Genomic DNA, 19,934 nt, shown 5'->3' with positions numbered 1-19,934 from the left:
GATACGGGTCGTAGACGGGACCTGTTAGATATGCCCAGCACAGTGGGCATATCCAGAGGGCTCTGTTTCCAGCACTCTCATACCCCACAATCAGGAGGAGTAACAGAGGGGCAGCCAGCGTGTGGAAGAGATTTCTTTGCTGCCGGGACTCCATGGCCTCTCCCACGATGGGTATCAAGGCTCCCTAGGGAGGGCTATGCTGGGCAGCCAACCCGAGATGGAAGGTGGGGGATTGGGAGATGCCGGGAGGCAGCCCCAGCCATTTCCTTCACCTGCTAAAGTGACCTTGATATCACAGTTGCACTACAGTGGCCTGAACCCCTGAATCCCAAAGGGCCCCTCCCCACTGGGGGGCAGTTGCCCATTTGGGCTCCTAGGAACAGAAATCAGTGTTTTTCCTGCCCAGCTCAGGCCTCCAACCCTTTCCTTCCCTGTCCACTGGTATCGAAGAGGTGAGTCTACAAGGCCATGGGAAGGGGGCTGGCTCCCAGACGGCTTGGTCAATATTTATCAACTGACTAAGTCTGAATACCCAGTCCCTGCTGCACAGATCTCTGGGGTGTGTCCTGCAAGGCAGGAGCTGGGATTGAGTTACAGAAGGGAGGGGTGATGGGCAGAGCCTGGCAGCCTGCCAGGCCTAGCACTGCCCACAAGCAGGGTGAAGGAAGGTACAGGAGCAGTTCCCAGAAGGTAGGCCTGGGCCGGAGGGGCCTTGGGAACTGGATGGGGGTAGAGGGGCTGCAGCGTTCGGGGCTCTGGGTCACCCAGAAGGGCTGAAGGCTGGCAGAACTGAGGACAGCCCCAGGGTGGGCGCGCTGCTGGAGGAGGGCCACTCTGGCAAGCCAGTGTGAGGGGAAGAAGTGGCAGATTTTGCATGTGGCTGAGGTCTCTGTCACCCCCAGAGTTGGTTTGCCTAACTCCTCCCCACCCGCCTCCAGCAGGCTGTGCTCTCTCCCTCCTGGAAGTTGAGCAAAGGAATCTCAGGGTTTACCCTCAGGTACCCAAGCAGGAAAGAAGTTACTGGGGGGGGGGGGCACCTTGAGGAGGAGGGTACATCTGGGAGGGAGAAGGAGTGCCCTGGGGAGAGAAGGGGAGAGAAGTGGACAGAAGTCTGCACAGTGAGTGAGAGCCCCTGGGGAAGGGAGAAGAAGGAAGTCAATGTAGAAGATACAGGAACCCTGGGAAGGTAAGAGGGCTTCTAGGAGGGAGGAAGGTCAGAGGGCATGGGACGGCAGCCTCTCTGGGAAGGTACTGGAAAATCAAAGGGGGCATCCAGGGGTGGGGGCTCGTGGGCCACAGGTGACACTCTGGGAAAAGATGGGAGCTCTGGAGGAAGGTACCTGGAGGAAACATGGGGTGTTAAAGGAGTAAAGAGACCCCATACTTTAAATGTCTCTGCCCTAGCAACAGGAATGGGGTTTCAGCTCCAGTCTGACTCCCCAGGCTGCGGGTATCTGGGCACCTTCCCAGTCGCCCTTGGGATGATGCTGCCCCCCCCCCACTGAAGCCAGCTTAGACGCTGCTTACGGCTGCTAATCTGCCTGTCCTCTCCTCTGTGGCCCTAAGTTGTGCAGTGATCTTCCCACCTTGATGTGTCGTCTAGTTACATGACCTGTATACCTTCTAGCTCTCGTCTGTGTGCCTCGGGTCCCTGCCTATCTGGGTACTGGTCACTCTCCTGTCGCGCTGGTTTTGCATGTCTTTGCTGAAGGGTCCTGTTGCCTGTCATCCTACCCGCCATGGTGTATCATAACATTTTCTGTTGCTAGAGGGGACTACTGCCTGTCTGTCATGTATGTCATTATCACACAATGGTGACAACTGGAGGTGCTGTGAGCATGCCTGGTGGCTCCCTTCCACATCCGTCTTGCCCAAGCCTCAGTCTGTCAGCAACTGTCTATAGGTTTGTCCGGCTCCATGTTGGGAGACCCAAACCAGCACATGATTTCCTCAGGGTGGTAGGAGAGGCTGGCACTGTGTTGTACCTGGCTCCCATCACTGCCCCAGCTCACAGCCTCCCCTGGTGTGGCTCTGCCTGGACAGCCCCCTGCCCCACCCCCTTCCCAGGCCACCTTGTTCTGAGCCCAGCCCTCAAAGGTCCTAGACAAAGGAGGGAGAATGTGAGCCACGTAAGGTTCTGTAACTCTCTTCCCTCGTCTTCTCCGCTCTCCCATCACAGAGGGCATTTGCTGTTGATGGGGCCGGGCTGGGGTGCCCAATCAAGAGAAAGCGGTCACTGCTGCACCAGGGCCACCCATGGGAGAGACTCAGAACCCAGTGACTGTGTCTGCCAATTGAGTAGCAGTGAGGAGAGGCGGCAAGCAGGATTTCGGTTAGATGTGAAAGTCACACCGGGGAGTAACCAAAACTCACTCTCCATGCCTGTAGAACCCATAATCGTTTGCTGTTTCCAAAGCAGGTGTGCAGGGATGTGAGAGGACAGTATTGGCACACCCCTTCTCCACAGCCCTTGGCTGTGTTTCTCCTCTACCCGCTCAGAATGACCGAGCACGGACTCCAGTGAGCTCAGCGGCTGTTTGCAGCACCTGTGTGTATATCCGGCCATCTTTCAAGGCTGGGTCAGGAAAGCAAATGCTTCATTGGCCCAACCTTCTCTGGTCACCTGAGCCTGTCACTTGCTGCAGATTCCATCACAGTCGTGTATGGAGGCTCTGTCCTGAGTTGACAGAACTTTTGTCTTGTTTGTCGCGCCTGCAGAGCCAGTACCTGTTTCCAGTCTAGGTGTCGCTCCCCATGTGTGAGATTCGCTTTTATTCCAGATGCTGACATGCTCTCGCAGCCTGTCCTGGCTACAGAGCCGTCCACAAGGATTTGTCTGCTTATGGTGCCTGTTCCTGTCTAGGGACAACTGTTTATTTTATGGTAATGTTATCAGAAGTTTGAGGGTCAAAGCTTCATCCCTGAGGGCCCTGCAAGCGAGACTCAGTCACCCATACTCACCAGGCCAACCAAACAGATAATAATGAAAAGCACAGAGAGGAAGTTTAGCCAGTGCAGCCACATTGAGAAGAGGAACAAACAGAGTAGCAGTGACCACAACTATGAGGGTTAAATGGCACACACGAGATTTGCATGACTGAGCGAGCATGCTCACAGTGCAGCCTGCTCCGCCACTGACACACCTTTCACTTTGTTCTCTCTGCTCCAGTCTGCCCAACAAGGTGGTGTGACAAGTTGTCAGACTGTGTGAGCTCATTCTTTGGGGGACAAGCCCTCCCTCAAGCCGACCCTCCCTCCAGAATGAAATTCCTGAGGACATTCCAATTGGGAGGGGTGTCACCAATAGGGTAGAACACAAGTGTCTCTCTAGAATATCCTCGCATTTGCGGGATGGCTGGCGTGTCTCTGTGGCCTGATGGCAGGGCCTCCTCCACTTTCGAACCATCTTCTGTCTACGTGTGTTCTGCAGAGCTTGAGTCTCCCGTGTGACCCCGTGATCTTTTTAGGGGGCTCCCCCTTTGCTCCCCCTGTCTGAACTGCCCTGGGTGGAAACCCGTTCAGCATGTTCTAGTGGAGAGTTTCTCAAGGGACAGAGGTTATGCTTGTCAGGCGGCTCCCACCTGCTCCTGCAGACATCACCCCTGCTCTCAGAACCTTTGCCGCTGTAGGCTCCTGCTTGCCGATGGACCTGCGTGCAGGGCTCATCCACTTCCTATCTGACCTATATAGTCTGTCCACTTTGCAGGACTCAGGGGTCCCCACATTCCCTACAGAAGCCAGGCCTGCTTCAGAATCCTGCTTGTGTCCAGAGTGACACGTGCCTGCCCACAGTGCTGGCTTCCCTGTGACTCAGCCCGCAGCTCCATGCCTCTCTGGTGATGTCAACACCTTTGGCATAACCAGGCTGTAGATCCTCTGCAGGCTTACGGAGCCTCAACTCTTCGGCAAACTCCCTGACCTGACTGCAGAGCAGGCTTCTTTTTACAGGCCTGGAATCCCTTTGCAAGGCCTCATGGTTTTCCCCACCTATTTTCATCGTCTGTTTGCTGGAGGTATCCTACATATGAGGCTCTGCCATGTCTACAGGGCTCTTCCAGGCTTTAAAGCCTGCCTCCGACTAGGGGCCTTTCTATGGCCATGGTGTGGCTCCTGTCTGCGGAGTCTCCTGCGTCACTGTGCTTGCCCCGTAGCTTCAGACGCTGCCCCTTCAACAGAGTCCTTTCTTATCCCCGTTAGCATAACCATCCCCAGGCTGTGAAGTCCCTGTGCACCTGCAGAACCCATACCTGTTTGCGGAGCCTTTCTCAGCTTCCGGTCTTTGCCTATTTGCCAAGTCTGTCTGACCTTCCCTGGGAAGTGCCTGGGTCTCCCCAAAGCTGTCCTTGTATACACGGAGAGCCCCTGTTTGAAGTCCTCCTTTCTCTCTGAGAGCTTGAGTCATTCAGTGCTTCCTCAGTCTGCAGAAGGCGTGGCTGTTTGTGAAGCCCCCATCTACACAGCCTGCTGCACTGCGCAGGCCCGGTGTCTACTTACATGCTTGTTTCTAACTCTGTCAGACCTGTGTGTAGCCGCTGCCTTTCCTTGAGGTCAGAACCTGTCTTTCCATACAGCCTGGAGCCCCACTGATTCCTTTTGTAAGAGTCTAATTTGGCACTATCTGTAGTAACTGTCCGGAGTCTGCAGACCCTAGGTCTGGCTAAAAGCTGTCTGCCTGTTTCTTTTTCCCTTTGATTCTTTTAGACAAGATCTCCTGTAACTCAGCCTGCCTCAGATCCTCTCTATAGCTGAGAAGAATCCTGAACTTCCGATCCTCCTGCCTCCACCTCCTGGATGTGGGCATTAAAGCCATGCACCGCCACGCCTGGTTCTGTGTGGTGCTGGGGGTCAAACCCAGGGCTTCCTGCATGCTAGGCATTCTACCAGCTGAACTACACCTCAAGTGCTTGGTGGCCAGTTTCTAACTCTGTCTCCAGATGTTGCTGCTAGCTGAAGGGCACTCCTGGCCAGAGAGCTCTGCCTGCTGGAAAGCTTTCCCACAGACAAACCAGGTTCCTGTACGCCTGTCACCGTGCCTCTCCCCGTTTGCTCAAGTTTACCCAGGCCCCTGTAAGCCCATCCACTTGTATCTGCCTGGTTTGCTGAAGTTGCATGTTTAACAAAGGTTATATTCTCTCGTGAAGGTATTTGGAAAGCTTCGGGTGGCAGAAAAACTCTTGCTTGGAGCCTGTAACACACACCTGTGTTAGCAGAGACTATCCCCCAACCTCTGCATCACCATCGTCCTTGCCTAGCCTAGGATGGACACCAACCAGGACCTCCCAGCCATTGACAGCCACAGAGCCCTCCAAATATGGGTTACTGAGGTGAGGGGCAAGACCAGATAGCACAGCCTGCAACATGGAGTAGTGTTGTCATCCTCTCCCTCCTCCCAGCTAGAGCTCCCTCCTCCACCCTATCGCTGGCTGTCATGGGTAAAGGTCCCTAACTTGCTTCTTGGCGACCTTCTCTCTCAGAACCTAAAGATGCTGCCACTGCCTGAGAGGGCTCATGGGACTTTCTTCGAGGAATGCTGCTATATCATCCTTCACGTAAGTCACTCGGGGAGTCTTTCTGAGGGCTAGCAATGCCCAGAGCTGAAGAAACTCAGGCCTGGAAATAAACTCTGTCTTGAGATCAGAAGCCCCCATACCACATGCCACCTACCAGGGGCTGCTGCCTTGGGGCCTTCTAGTCCCCATTTCCCTCATAGCCTCATCCAAGTGCCTGTCCACTGGCTCCTTGATCCCTGGCTCCACATCCCTCACTCTCCCACCATGCCTTGGAGTGAGCCTGGTCCCTTCCCCCTCCACATATACAAATGCCTGAACCCTAGGTCCCTCAGAGCCCAAAGGCTAACCAGGGAGGGTCCAGCGACCTGCACTACTGGATTGGAAAGGAGGCCAGCGCAGAGACCCAGGGGGCTGCAGTTACTTCTGTGCAGCGCCTCCAGGAGGTTCTAGGAGAGCAGACGGTGCTGCACCGAGAGTCACAGGGCCATGAGTCGGACTGCTTCCACAGTTATTTCCACCCTGGAGTCGTGTGAGTGCTGAGGAGAGGGGGACAGAGAGAGGGGACGCAGTGTACCTGGTGAGGGTACCCTGAGATGCTGGCTTTTCTTTGGCTGACTAGTAACGTGCGTGCATGCGTGTTTGCGTGCGTGCGTGCGTGTGTGTGTGTGTGTTAGTGTATGTCCATTGTTAAGATATGTAAGCTCACATACATTCATATCTACCACACAAATATGCCCTTCCATGTACTCACAACTAGTGTCACCTGGGTAAAAAATACGTCTGAAATCCCCAGATTTACCAGTCTACACAGTTCTACATGCTGATAAGCAATGCGCACTTGTGCTTCATGCACCTCATGTGCTCACGCATACATATGCTCACATGTACGCAGACACATGTGTCACAGACACGTACCTTCCCACACAGACTTGCACACGAGCCTTTGCTCACTCCCACATTCATTTCTACACAAGGTGTGTTTTCATTCACGGGTCCCAATCCCTTCCTCAGCTACAGGAAGGGAGGTCGAGCCTCTGTCCTCAAGCACGTGGAGACCAACGTGTACAATGTCCAGCAACTGTTGCACATCAGGGGAAGGAAGCATGTGTCTGCCACCGAGGTGAGAGCAGACTGGGGGACACGGTCTGACCTCCAGACTCACAGGGGCCGAGTATCCTGAAGCATGAGAAAGGCGGAGAATGTGTGGAGTGTGTGGAGCGGTGAACGACAGCTCCCCAGATGGCCCATCTCACTAAAGAGATGCAAGGCAGCCTTGGGTTCCCGCCCCACCTCTGCTCTGCTGCTGGGCCCCTGTCTTTCCTCATGCCTCGTGGGAGTTTTGAGAATGTGGGCAGAGGAGGAGGAGCGGAGTGTACTGGGCCCTTGAAGGGAGCACGTGGGAGTGTGATAGCCTCACACTTTCTCTCATACCATCTATTGTCACACACGCACACACACACTCACACACTCACACACTCACTCACACACACACTCACACACTCACACACACTCACACACACACTCACACACTCACACACACACACTCACACACACACTCACACACACACTCACACACACACTCACACACACACACTCACACACACACTCACACACACACTCACACACACACTCACACACACACACTCACACACACACCACACACACACACACTCACACACACTCACACACACAATCACACACACTCAAACACACACACACCACACACACACACATTCACACACACTCACACACACAATCACACACACACTCACACACTCACACACCACACACACTCACATACACACACTCACACACACTCACACACACACCACACACACTCACACACACACTCACACACACACTCACACACACTCACACACACACTCACACACACACACACCACACACACTCACACACACACTCACACACACTCACACACACACTCACACACACACACTCAAACACACTCACACACACCACACACACCACACACACACATTCACACACACTCACACACACAATCACACACTCACACACTCACACACCACACACACTCACATACACACACTCACACACACCACACACACTCACACACACTCACACACACACTCACACACACTCACACACCACACACACACTCACACATACTCACACACTCACACACACACAATCACACACACTCACACACACTCACACACACACTCACACACACCACACACACTCACACACACACACTCACACGCACTCACACACACACACTCTTACACACCACACACACTCACACACACACTCACACACACACTCACACACTCACATACTCACACACACTCACACACACTCACACACACACTCACACACTCACATACTCACACACACTCACACACACTCACACACACACACAATCACACACACACTCACACACACTCACACACACTCACACACACACTCACACACACTCACACACACCACACACACTCACACACACACTCACACACACTCACACACACACTCACACACAATCACACACCACACACACACACCACACACACTCACACACACACTCACACACACTCACACACACCACACACACTCACACACACACTCACACACACTCACACACACTCACACACACACTCACACACACAATCACACACACTCACACACACACTCACACACACACTCACACACACCACACACACACACTCATACATACTCACACACACCACAAACACTCACACACACTCACACACTGACACACACACTCACACACACACACACTGACACACACACACTCACACACACCACACACACACTCTCACACACACACACTCACACACACACTCACACACACACTCACACACATACTCACACACACTACACACACTCACACACACTCACACGCACACACCCACACTCACACACTCACACACACACACACACACACTCACACACACTCACACACACACTCACACACACTCACACACACTCACACACACACTCACACACACACATTCACACACACACTCACACACACTCACACACACCACACACACTCACACACACACACTCACACACACTCACACACACACTCACACACACCACACACACTCACACACACACTCACACACACTCACACGCACACTCACACACTCACACACACACTCACACACTCACACACACACACCACACACACTCACACACACACACTCACACACACACTCACACACTCACACACACTCACACTGTTACCCCTGTCATTCCCGGGTGCACCCTCACTGCAGTCCAAGCAGTGCCCTTTCATTCACGCACCAGGAAATTAACAGAGGAGCAAGGCATTCAGCTCACGGCCAGAGTTTGCGCAATGAGCATCATCTACAATGTGGGGGGTGACCCTTTATTCCCCCCTTTATATGACAGTCAACCAAGCTTACAGCAGCCCTGGGAAGCACACAATCCTTCCTAGACTCTGCACCATAACCCCACAGAATCCTGGTCAGGTGGGGGTGGGCATCATGCAGTCCTTGGTTAACCCATTATGCCGTTGGGATTATTCAGTGTCCTCAAAATGTGTCTGTTTCAATAACCATCCTTACGCTCCATTTCCTACTGTCACCACACAGACACATAGATACTGTCCCCTTGAGAACATGCTCCTGTTCATGCATGATGTGTCCCATATACGCATGTATACATGTTCATACAGAGATAAGCAATTGCCTATGTCCCGCTCTGTGTAACCACATGAAAGGTCACGTGTGGCTATGATGATGCAAGCCTGCATGCTGTGGCAGGCACTATCTCACATACACACATAAACAGCTGCACACAACCTCACGCATACAGGCGACACACCCTGCCTCGCCCTTCCCCCTCTCCCCCTTCCCCCTCTTTCCTCCCCCAGCCTTTGGTTCTGGTGGTCTGACACCTTTTCCCTCCACACCTCTCTCCTGACTCTGGAAGGTGACCTTGTCCTGGAACAGCTTTAATAAGGGAGACATCTTCCTGTTGGACCTGGGCAAGGTGATGATCCAATGGAATGGACCCAAAACCAGCATTTCTGAGAAGTCGCGGGTCAGTGTCTGCCCTAAGAACCAGGAGTACAGGGCTTGGGGAGAGGAAGCTCCTTAAGTGCCCATCATCTGACCACCTCAAGGGGTAGTGGGCTCGGGCCTCTGTTAGGTAGAGCACAGCAGACCTGGGAACACTAAAATGACAGGACACCAGCTCCCCTGGCCCTATCCCCGTGCCTATGGGTACCAAGAAAGACCTGGCTGGGCTGTGTGTGGACCGAGGGGCCGTTCCCAGGAAGCTTTGAGCCCCGGCTCCTCTCCGGCAGGCGCTGGCCCTGACTTGCAGCCTCAGGGACAGGGAGCGCAGTGGCCGTGCCCAGATCGGTGTGGTGGATGACGAGAACAAAGCCACGGACCTCGTACACATCATGGAGGCTGTGCTGGGCTGCAGATCAGGCAGCATGAGTGCCGCTGTGCCCAGCGACAGCGTTAGCCAGCAGCAGAAGGCCAACATCCGTCTCTACCAGTGAGCAGAACTGGGGGAGGATACGGGGATAGTGAGGGGTCACAACTGTGTGTCGTTATTAAAACAACAAAGCTTCTCCACGGAAACCTCTAGTAAATACACAGAGGTCTCCAGGGAAGGTCAAGTGGGGTGATGGGCCCATATGATCTGCACTCTTGCGTGGCATGTGGTAGCATCAGTGAAAAGCCCATAGTACAGATGGGAAAACTGAGGCCCTGTGGGGGGTCAAGGAGCTACCTAAGCCCCGAGGAGAGGCAAAATAATTGAGTTGACGACTCATGACTTCAGTCTCTGGGAAACCAGAGGAGTTCAAGGGCACTAGGCTGGCATCAGGCCAGGAAGAGACCAGCTGTTCACATCTGGATGCCTGCCCCACAGTGTCTTTGAGAAGGGAATGGACCTGGTAGTCCAGGAATTGGCGACCCGCCCACTGACCCAGGACCTCCTGCAAGAGGAAGTAAGAAAAGCCCGGGTCTGGTACCCTACCCTTTCCCCTCATAACCCCAGTTCCTGCTGACCAGACTCAACCTTTTTCCTAGGGCTGCTATCTCCTGGACCAGGGTGGCTTCAAGATTTACATGTGGCAGGGACGGAAGTCCAGTCCCCAGGACAAGAAGTCTGCATTCACCAGGGCTGTGGTGAGGTCCTGGGGCCCCTCTGGGGAAGCAAGACAGATCTGATTCAGGATGCCCTGCCTAGGGTTGAAGGGAAGAAATGGCTCTCCTGGAACATATTCCAGGGTCAGGAAGTGAGTGTGTCTACCCCCGAAACCTTATGTGGCGGGGAAGATTCCTGACAGCCAAGACGTCACGTGTGCAGGTCTCAGCCTGGCCTTGAGGCCTGAGCGCCCTCTCCACTTGGGGCAGAGGAGATTTATGGGACAGTAGGGTATGTCATGGCCAGTGCTTCACCAGGCTTGGACTAAGGGGCCCCTGCCTACCCTCAGAGACCTGAAGATCAGTGGCGAGGGAGCCGGCTTGTAAAAAGCGTCACATGGTTAGTTAATTGATGCAGTTCAGAGCTTGGATGTCTTGGTAGCCACAGTTGACAGATGTTTCTGGGGGCTGAACACAGCCTAGAGTCCTTGGGCCTCAGGCCTGCCTGACAGAGTTGTGTCCCAGGGCTTCATCCAGGCCAAGGGCTACCCAAGCTACACCAACGTGGAGGTGGTGAGCGATGGTGCAGAGTCAACCGCCTTCCAGCAGCTGTTCCAGACGTGGTTGAAGGAGCCAGATGGGAAAAAACACCGAGTGGGCCGTGAGTAGGGGCTGGAGCCTGGGGGTGGAGCCTGGGGGATGCGGGGGTGGAGCCTGGGACATGGGCATACCTGGACGGAACCAGAGGCGGCTGGGGATTCTAAATCTGGAGGGGGCAGAACAAAGGAGGAGGATGAGCAGAAAGAGGGCGTGTCCTGGGCCTGTGAGAAGGGTGAGGAGGGCCTGGGCCCAGGGACACTGAGGAATGTCACTGACTCTAAACTCCATACACAGATAAACGGATGCAGGCAAAACTGGATGTAAGCAAGCTGCACACCCAGCCTGAGCTAGCGGCCCAGCTCAGAATGGTGGATGACGGCTCTGGGCAAGTGGAGGTGAGGGCACTGGCTTGGGGGTGGGGGTATGCACACAAGGACAGAGAACAGCTGATTGAGGAACAGTTGACTTGGAGTCGCACCTGCAAACCCAGCACGCTGGCCAGGCTGAATGACAAGAGACACTGTCTCAATAGCTAAAGCCACCCAGGAACACCCCCACACATACATGTCCACTCTCCAACAGCTGGCTCGCACACACCATGGACACTCACTCACAGGCACACAGCTGGATAACACCTGGACAATGAACCATGCCCTGTGGCCAACTCTGGTGCAGACACATAAATCACGGACCCTGCACACCTGTTACAAACCCCTCATTTGGCCTCAGTCCAGTGTTCTCATGCTGACCTGTTGGACATATTAAGGCAGAACCCTTAGTTCCCTCAAGCCTGTTTTAAGTTCAGCTGGAGAGATGACTCAGAGGTTAAGAGCACTGGCTGCTCTTCCTAGAAGTCCTGATTTCAATTCCCAGCGTGCACATGGTGGCTCACAGTCATCTATAATGAGATGTGGCGCCCTCTTCTGGTATGCAAGCAGCCATGCAGTCAAAACACTGTATACAGAATAAACACCTGGTCTACAAGAGCTAGTTCCAGGACAGGCTCCAAAGCTATAGAGAAACCCTGTCTCGAAAAACCAAAACCAAACAAACAAATAAATAAATTTAAAAAAAATGGACGCAGAGATTATGGTCTAATCTGGCCCCCAAGCATCTCCTAATGTGGGGATGCTATGAGCCTCTGGGAAAGGGAACAAGGCTACTCAACCTGTGTGTGTCTATGTGTGAGGAGACGGGAGTGGAGTCTAAGTCTGTAGGTAAACTGAGGTCAGAGGAAATAGAAGTCCTGCCTACATTTGCCCTTATATGGATGACCAGAAGTGATGGGTGAGAAGAGATGGAGAGAGGAGAAGAAACGGGAGAGGGGAGAAGAAGAAGACAGAGGGAGTGGGCGGGAAGACTGGGAAAGCCGGACTGAGAGGAGACAGGGTAATGGAGGAAACCCGGGGAGAGGAGACAGGAGGGAGGCTGGGGAATAAGCAGAGGTACAGAGCAAGAGGGAGGATGGCAAGGAAGTCGCAAAGGGGGTCTGAGATCAGCTCCAAGCACAAAGGCGAGGGACCTGTGGAAGTAGGGAGTCCTCCCACCCAGGTCAGTGTTCCTCTAGGGAGGTTTGGGGCTGTGGCAGTCTTTTCAGAAAAACACGGGGTTCTGATGTCCTGGTCTAGAGGGGAGGTCCTTTGGTGACGCTCGCTGTCAGTCTGTGTGGGTAATGAACAGCAGGTGCAGGTTCCGGGCTGGCATATGTGCGGTGGGGTTTGTGGGTCAGGGACACCAGGCGCTGTGGTTGGTGCGCAGTGGGGTTGGCACTATGATCCCCAGCTACAGGGGGGAAGGCCTGGGGCTTGGGAGAGCCAGCCTGCACAGACCCGTACTTCCACCAGTTCTGTCTGGTTCTAAAGCTGAGGTGTGGCTCCCATAGCAACAAGCCATCACTCAGACAAATGTGAGCAAGCGCTGTCCCTTCAGCCTCTGAGCAGTCTCTGGTTTTCTGTTTGTTTTATTACACAGGGTCTCACATAGCCCAAGCTGGCCTCAAACTCACTAGACTGTCAAGGCTGACCTTGAACTTCTGATTCTCCTGCCTCACTTCCCCAGGGCCAGGCTTACAGGCAGAATGCTGGTTTTAAGGGGTTCCAAGACATTGTGCATGCCAGACAAGCACTCGACCAACTAAATCACACCCCAACCCTGGTTTTTTTTTTGTTGTTGTTGTTTAGGGGTTTGTTTTGTTGTTGCTGTCAATGACACTACAAAGAAAAGAGAAATTTTTCCCTCCAGAGTGCCAAGGCCTCTCTTTCAGCCTCGCTTCTACCCTCCTGGCCTGAGCAGAGCACCTCTGCGCCTGGGGGAGGGGTACTGTCTGGGTGCTGTCTGCCCCTAGTCAGGGCCATAGCTATTGGGGTCTAGACGGAGGTGGCCAGGGGCCAGGAGCTGGGTCCATCGTGTAGATTCCAGTCTTCCGCTTATTTTCCCAGGTGCAGAAGGCAAACTAAATCTGTGCTGAGGGGAGGGGAGGCCAGCAAAGGCGTGGGGTTGCTGAGGTCTGTGGGGGAAAGGGTCACTCACAGGTCCAATGTGAAGCATGAAGTCACAGAACTGGGTAAGCGCTTGCTGACACAGAGGAGCCAGTGAGAGCTTCCCGGCTGGGTGCGGATGGGCAGGCTGCTGCAGGTAAGGTTCATCTGTGCCCACGGGTCCCTCGGTCCCCAGGTGTGGTGCATCCAGGACTTACAAAGGCAGCCTGTGGACCCCAAGCACCATGGCCAGTTGTGCTCAGGAAACTGCTACCTTGCCCTCTACACATACAAGAAACTTGGCAGTGTCCGGTACATCCTGTACCTATGGCAGGTATGCACACCTGCCAGGATATCAGCTGCCTTCCAGCCTGAGGCCTAGACTTTAAGAGTGAAAGAGGAAACCCCAGGCCATTAATGTTCCCCTCCCTTCTGCAGGGCCTCCAGACCACCATAGAAGACACCAAGGCCCTGAACGGCAATGCTGAGGAGATGGACCTCATGTACCATGGAGCACTGGTGCAGGCACATGTGACCATGGGCAGAGAGCCCCCCCACTTCCTGGCCATCTTCCAGGGACAGCTGGTGGTCTTCCAGGTAGAGCCCATGTTGGACTTCCCCTTGACACGGGGGCTGGAGAGGTGTGCAAGCCTGGGCGTGAGTGACTCTAGCCTCCACACAAAGATGCTGGGTGTGACACTGTGTGCTTGTGATTCTAGCCTGGGGGAAGTGGAGACAGGAGGATTCCCGGAGCTCAATGGCCAGCCAGTCTAGCGTCACTGGTGAGCTCCGGGCCATGAGAGACCTTATCTCAGAGGAGGTGGAGAGCATTCCTGAGAATGACATCTGACATCCCAGGACCTTCGCAAGCACGTGTACACATGCATGTACTCATAATAATAATCAATAATAATAACAATCATCATCTATCTAACAAAAACCACAAAAATGAAGGATTCATTTTAGGTCCAATTCAGAGGTCTCATGACCCCTGGCTCTGTTGGTTCTGTGCCTAGATGAGGTGGCACACCATGGTGGCAGGAGCTTGCTCTGGGCCCTCTGAAATGGGTGACAATCTAATTTGAAAGGGGCCATAGGACAGTGGTAGCCTGTGAAGCAGTTTGTTCACCTCTAGGGCAGGGAGGTTGCTCCCAGGAGCCCTTGCCTCAGCTGGGGCCCCCACCTTCTTCTAGGGGTGTGCAGACAATGGAGGGAAGAGGCCGCCAATCTCCAGCACGAGGCTGTTCCACATGCAAGGGGCTGACAGCCTCAACACCAGAACTATGGAGGTGCCAGCCCGCGCTTCCTCCCTCATGTCCAGTGACATCTTCTTCCTGGTCACAACAGATGTCTGCTACCTCTGGTTTGGGAAGGTACCAGTGCATCACCACTTGGGAAAGTGTCGCTGAGTCAGAGAGGGATCCCCTCCACCCGAATGCAGGCTTGAAACCCAGCTAGATAGAGGCAGTGGGATGGTTCTGTGGGTGGTGTAAAGTGGCCCAGGAACCCTGATTCACAAGTGAACTGGGGTTCCTCCGAGCAGAGGCAAGCCTGGCTCTGGCTGCCTTCCTTCCTGCTTGTGGACTTTCCCCAAGTCTCTCTAGGAAAGAGAGAGAGGCCTAGTCTTGTTTGCTTGTGGGTTTTGTTGTTGTTATTGTTGTTTTATCTTTAGCATAAACCGCAAATGACTCCCAAACCTGAGTTTCTCTCATCCACACTCTGGGCCCAGAGAGACTCAGCTGAAAGGGAGATGCCTTGCTCACAGGGGTCCCCCGCATAGCTTAGGCCTCCCTTGGCTCAGGTCCAGCTCCACACAGACCCCAGTGAATGGACATGGGACTGGAGGTGAAGCCCTGCCTGCTGTAGGGTTTGACCCAGCCACTGCTTGCCAGGGCTGTAGTGGGGACCAGCGTGAGATGGCGCGGATGGTGGTCACTGTCTTCGCTGGAAATAACACAGAGACGGTGCTGGAGGGTCGGGAGCCTCCCCACTTCTGGGAAGCCCTCGGAGGCCGGGCCCCCTATCCCAGCAACAAGAGGTAATGGGATAACAGGAGAAAATATTTATCTTGAGGAGGAGCTGAGGCCCGGAGGTGGTGACTAATGAATCACACAGAGAGCTGGAAAGATAAGCCTAGAACTGAGGGACTCACCATCCTCCACCTGCAGGGGCACGGGAACCTGCCTTGCAGTCTCCAGCCCTTGGTAACTTGGATGGGGTCAATGCCAGGGCAAATGGAGAAATGGCGCCCTCTGCTGGCAGAATCCTCTTTCTGCACCACCTCTAGGGGCAATCCCTAGCAGGACAAACCCAGGGGTAAGGGCAGACTAAGACTCAAGGACTGAAGGAGCTGGGTCCCTGGGCGCTGCCCTCCACCCAAGTCTTCTGGGCTTTCATGTACCAGGCTCTCTTTTGGGCCACCAACCAGATCCCAAATCACGACACAGAGACTTCTTATTAATTATAAATGCATGGCCTTATCTTAGCTCTTATTTTAATCTGTTTCTTTTTATCTACAGTTTACCTCGGGATTTTTTACCTTTCTTTCTGTATGTTCTACTTCCCTGTGTCTGGCTGTCTAGCAGCTGCCTGGTTTCTGGCCCCTACATGCCCCGTCCCTTTCTTTCTCCCTAGCTCTCTTCTCTTTTGAGCCTGGAGTTCCCCTCCTACTTATTCTCTCTGCCCACCAACCCCTCCTACTCCTCCTTTGCCTAGCTATTGGCCATCCAGCATTTTATTAGGCCAAATTAGGTGCCGTAGGCAGGCAAGGTGAAACCAAATGCAACACATCTTTACGTAATTAAACACAGCACACACAGATGTAATGCATCTTTACATAGTTAAATGTTCTACAACCCTCCTAGACTTGCTCCCCTCCTCCCACCCTGGACCTGAGGCTACTCCCTGGCTTAACTGAATGCAGGTGACTCCCGTTCTAAGGAGGACAGGGCCTCAGCTCAGCTTCTCCCCACCAGGTCTCAGGTCCCCTTGCCCCATCCATGGAGCGGCTGATAGACTTTCAGTCACCTTCTCTATTTGTCCCCTGAAAGAAAGGTGCCCTGGCCCAGAGCAGGCACTCCCAGAGAAAGCCAAGGGGTGGGTGGAGTCCAGAGGAAAGCCCAGGTCTCCTGTCCCAGAGGACGGATTTCCCTGAGGTGGGGGTGGGGCACACATGCCAAGGGCCAGTGTGGCCCAGATGGCACCCCTCACAGCCCCTCCTCTGGCCAGGCTTCCCGAGGTCTCCAGCACCCAGCCCCGACTGTTTGAGTGCTCCAGCCCCTCGGGCTGCCTGGTCCTCACGGAAGTGGTGTTCTTTGACCAAGAGGACTTGGACAAGTATGACATCATGTTACTAGACGCCTGTCAGGAGGTGAGGCGGTCACTCCAGCTCAGCTGGGCTGGGAACGCTGGGCGTGTCCGCATTGGTGGAGTTGGGTGTGAAGGTGAACTTAGCCTGTGACTGATTGTTGCCAGGGATTGAGAGTCTGGGTGTGATAGGAAGACCACAACATACTAGGAACAAGAGTTGGGCTGTGTGTGATCATAACCTTGCGTGTTGTATATATTACTGTGTGTCCTATGATGCCATGTATGACTCCCCATGAGGGCCTGTGACTGACTGTATGGTAATGGGAGTAAGTGGAAACACTGATTGGATAATAGCATACATGCAATGATTCTCTGAACCTGCACATTTGACTGGGTAGACGATGCCAGCGATTGTATGGTCCAGTACTACACAGAACCGGCCAGACCAGTTGTAGCTGGTGGCGCTGCCTGTGTGTGCACCTGTGTCTGTGTGAGACAGAAAGAAGGGACACATGATAGGCTGTTGACGTGACTGAGCAACTGTATGTGTGGGGCTGTGAAATTCTGCGTGGCTATGAGATGGTGTATGTAGCCAAATGTGACGTCACTGTGTGTGTCTGTGTGTCATTGTGTGTGGTATTGTCTGAGTTCTGAGGAGGTTGAGCTCCCAAGCCCAGACTACATCTCCCCCCTCTTCCCCACTTCACAAGCTCCCCTATTACCTAGCCAACGCTCTCTGATCAAATCTCCGGACTCCACCTCCTGCCCTTTTTCCAGCCGTGGTGGCTCTCACCGTCCCAAGCGTGCCAGGCACATCCTGCTTATGGCCTCGGCACTGCCTGATCCTTCTTCACTTTCTTCTGAAACATACATGTGGCCTGCTCTCCCATGAAGACTCTGAGAGCAGAGATTTTTCCCAACTCTTTGCTTCTTTTGAGACAGAATCTCTATAGGCCAGAATGGTTTTAAGCTCACTATGTAACCTGAACTTCCTCTGGCCTATGACTCTGCTGGGATTTTGGGCCTGCCCACCCCCTCTAGGTGTCAGCCCAGGACTTGACTAAGCAAGCAACCCCAGGCCCTTTTTTTAACCTCCAACTCTCTCTGGTAGCCAAGTATGGCCTTGAACTAACTGATCCCCCTGCCTCTACCTTGCCAGTGCCGTCATTACAGACACATGCCACACTACCTGGTTTGGGGACAGTAACTTGGATTCCTTTCACTGTTGCGTGTTTAGTTGCTAGCACACGCTAGTGCTTTGTAACTATTTATATTAGATGCATGTTTGCATACCTGTGATGGCAAGTGTTCACAGCATGGGAGCATCTCACCTTGCTGGGCAAGTGCTCTTGGCCAGGCATATGCACGCAGGGTTTTGAGGCTACCTGGCAGCATGGAGTCGGGAGGAGGTTCCTCCACCTGTCCCAGCCCAGGCTTTCTCTGTGGCCCAGATCTTCCTGTGGCTTGGGGAAGAAGCAGGTGAGCAGAGGAAGGAGGCAGTGGCCTGGGGCCGGGAGTACCTGAGGACTCATCCAGCAGAGAGGCTCCTGGACACACCCATCATTGTGGTCAAGCAGGGCCATGAGCCTGCCACCTTCACTGGGTGGTTTGTCACCTGGGACCCCTACAAGTGGATGGTGAGGCCTAGCACCCCTCCCCCATCTTTGTCTTGGGGAACGTTGTAAGAGCCCCCCCTCCAGGCTGAGGATCTCCCATGAGTAAGGGGGAGACCTGACCTTGTCCTTTAGGCTCCTGCCTGGGTTTCAGGGAGCTCCTTCCCTTGCCAGTCCCCCCAATCCTGCCCTAACTTCTGCCCCCTGAGAACAACCAGTCCTATGCCAACTCCCGCCCCAACTCCTGCCCCCCCTCCCCCAGAACAACCAGTCCTATGAGGAGGTTGTGGAAGGAAGCCTGGGCCCAGCATCTGCCATCTCTGAGATAACAGCAGTAAGTGTCCAGCAGTTTTCCTGGAGGCCCCACATAGTGGTCTGGGTTCAGATGGTGCCAAGAGGTCTGTGGGTTCAATGTGATCTTTAGTGGGCTCCAGTCCTCCATCTTCTGTGAGCTTTTCTCTGGACAGGAAGTACATAACTTCCAGCTAACTCGAGGGCCGGGTGACAACAAGGCAGGTCCCTTGACCCTACTGGCCTTCAAGAGTTCCCAGGAAAGCCCAGAGAATGATCTAAAGCTGGGCCACAGAGTGGATGGCAAGAACCCCAGCAAAAGCCCTAGCGAGGGCTGCAGCAGCTCAGCAGCCAATGGGAGCCTGCCTCGGGAAAGGCTGATGCACCAGGCCGTGGAGGACCTGCCACAGGGAGTGGATCCTGCCCGCAAGGAGGTAGGTACCAGACGCTGTTGTCAGCACTGGCCTGCGACCTAACTCTGCACTGGAGGGGCCCCGGGTACCCTGCCCCCCTGGTAGTGGTCACAGACAGGCAGTGGGCAGATTGGAGAAGTGTGGATGGATCACACCTCTGGGTGGCACAGGAATCCTGTCCCTCCCACCGCCACTCCTACCCCCTCCCCCAGTTCTATCTCTCAGACTCTGACTTTCAAGACATCTTTGGGAAATCCAAGGAGGAGTTCTACAGCATGGCCAAGTGGAAGCAGCAGCAAGAGAAAAAGAAGCTGGGTTTCTTCTGAGCTGGGGGAGCCCTGCTCGCCACACCCCGAGTCTCCTTGAATACCTCCCCGTTCCTAATAAAAAGCCAGTTGGTTGGTGTCAGGTGTGGCCTGTGTGCCTTCACCTTCTCGGCAGCAGGGCCCTGTGGCACTCTGGGTAATACCCTCCTGGGTGGAAAGGGCTCCTTCCGCCTGCTCACTCCAGATGACCCCATGATGGCGGGAAGGGGTGTGCATGAGGCCTTGACGGAGTCTCTGGTGTCTATGTAAAAAGACTCTAAGGC

The 19,934-nt window shown here is 54.1% G+C and overlaps 1 protein-coding gene across 2 annotated transcripts; it reads left to right on the top strand.

Moving 5' to 3' along the window:
- The first annotated feature begins 673 nt into the window (after positions 1–673).
- On the top strand, positions 674–19,933 carry Vill (villin like). Of its 2 annotated transcripts, XM_041677523.1 has the most exons (20): positions 674–690; positions 5,142–5,324; positions 5,475–5,549; positions 5,834–6,039; positions 6,522–6,630; positions 9,471–9,581; positions 9,847–10,046; positions 10,425–10,503; positions 10,586–10,684; positions 11,168–11,303; positions 11,537–11,637; positions 13,916–14,053; positions 14,158–14,316; positions 14,913–15,092; positions 15,612–15,757; positions 16,948–17,089; positions 18,480–18,665; positions 18,904–18,975; positions 19,109–19,366; positions 19,558–19,933. In XM_041677523.1, the coding sequence occupies exons 2-20, from the start codon at positions 5,259–5,261 to the stop codon at positions 19,669–19,671; spliced, it is 2,577 nt and encodes an 858-aa protein (XP_041533457.1). In that variant the 5' UTR covers positions 674–690; positions 5,142–5,258; the 3' UTR covers positions 19,672–19,933. The 2 variants fall into 2 exon arrangements, with proteins under 2 accessions (XP_041533457.1, XP_041533458.1); XM_041677524.1 differs by lacking the exon at positions 13,916–14,053.
- The last annotated feature ends 1 nt before the right edge of the window (position 19,934 follows it).

This window comes from Microtus oregoni, unplaced genomic scaffold, assembly GCF_018167655.1.
Source record: "Microtus oregoni isolate MIOR12 unplaced genomic scaffold, Mior012 000028F_ref0000031, whole genome shotgun sequence".
NCBI lineage: Eukaryota > Metazoa > Chordata > Mammalia > Rodentia > Cricetidae > Microtus > Microtus oregoni.
The sequence above is the reverse complement of the archived record's forward strand: the minus strand, read 5'-3'. Positions and strand labels throughout refer to the sequence as shown.

Excerpts from the sequence above, each read along its gene's own strand:
- Vill (XM_041677523.1), top strand. The coding sequence starts at position 5,259 with ATGGACACCAACCAGGACCTCCCAGCCATTGACAGCCACAGAGCCCTC. Across the intron at positions 6,631-9,470 it reads AGCATGTGTCTGCCACCGAG|GTGACCTTGTCCTGGAACAG; the intron begins GTGAGAGCAGAC and ends TGACTCTGGAAG. Across the intron at positions 15,093-15,611 it reads GCTACCTCTGGTTTGGGAAG|GGCTGTAGTGGGGACCAGCG; the intron begins GTACCAGTGCAT and ends ACTGCTTGCCAG.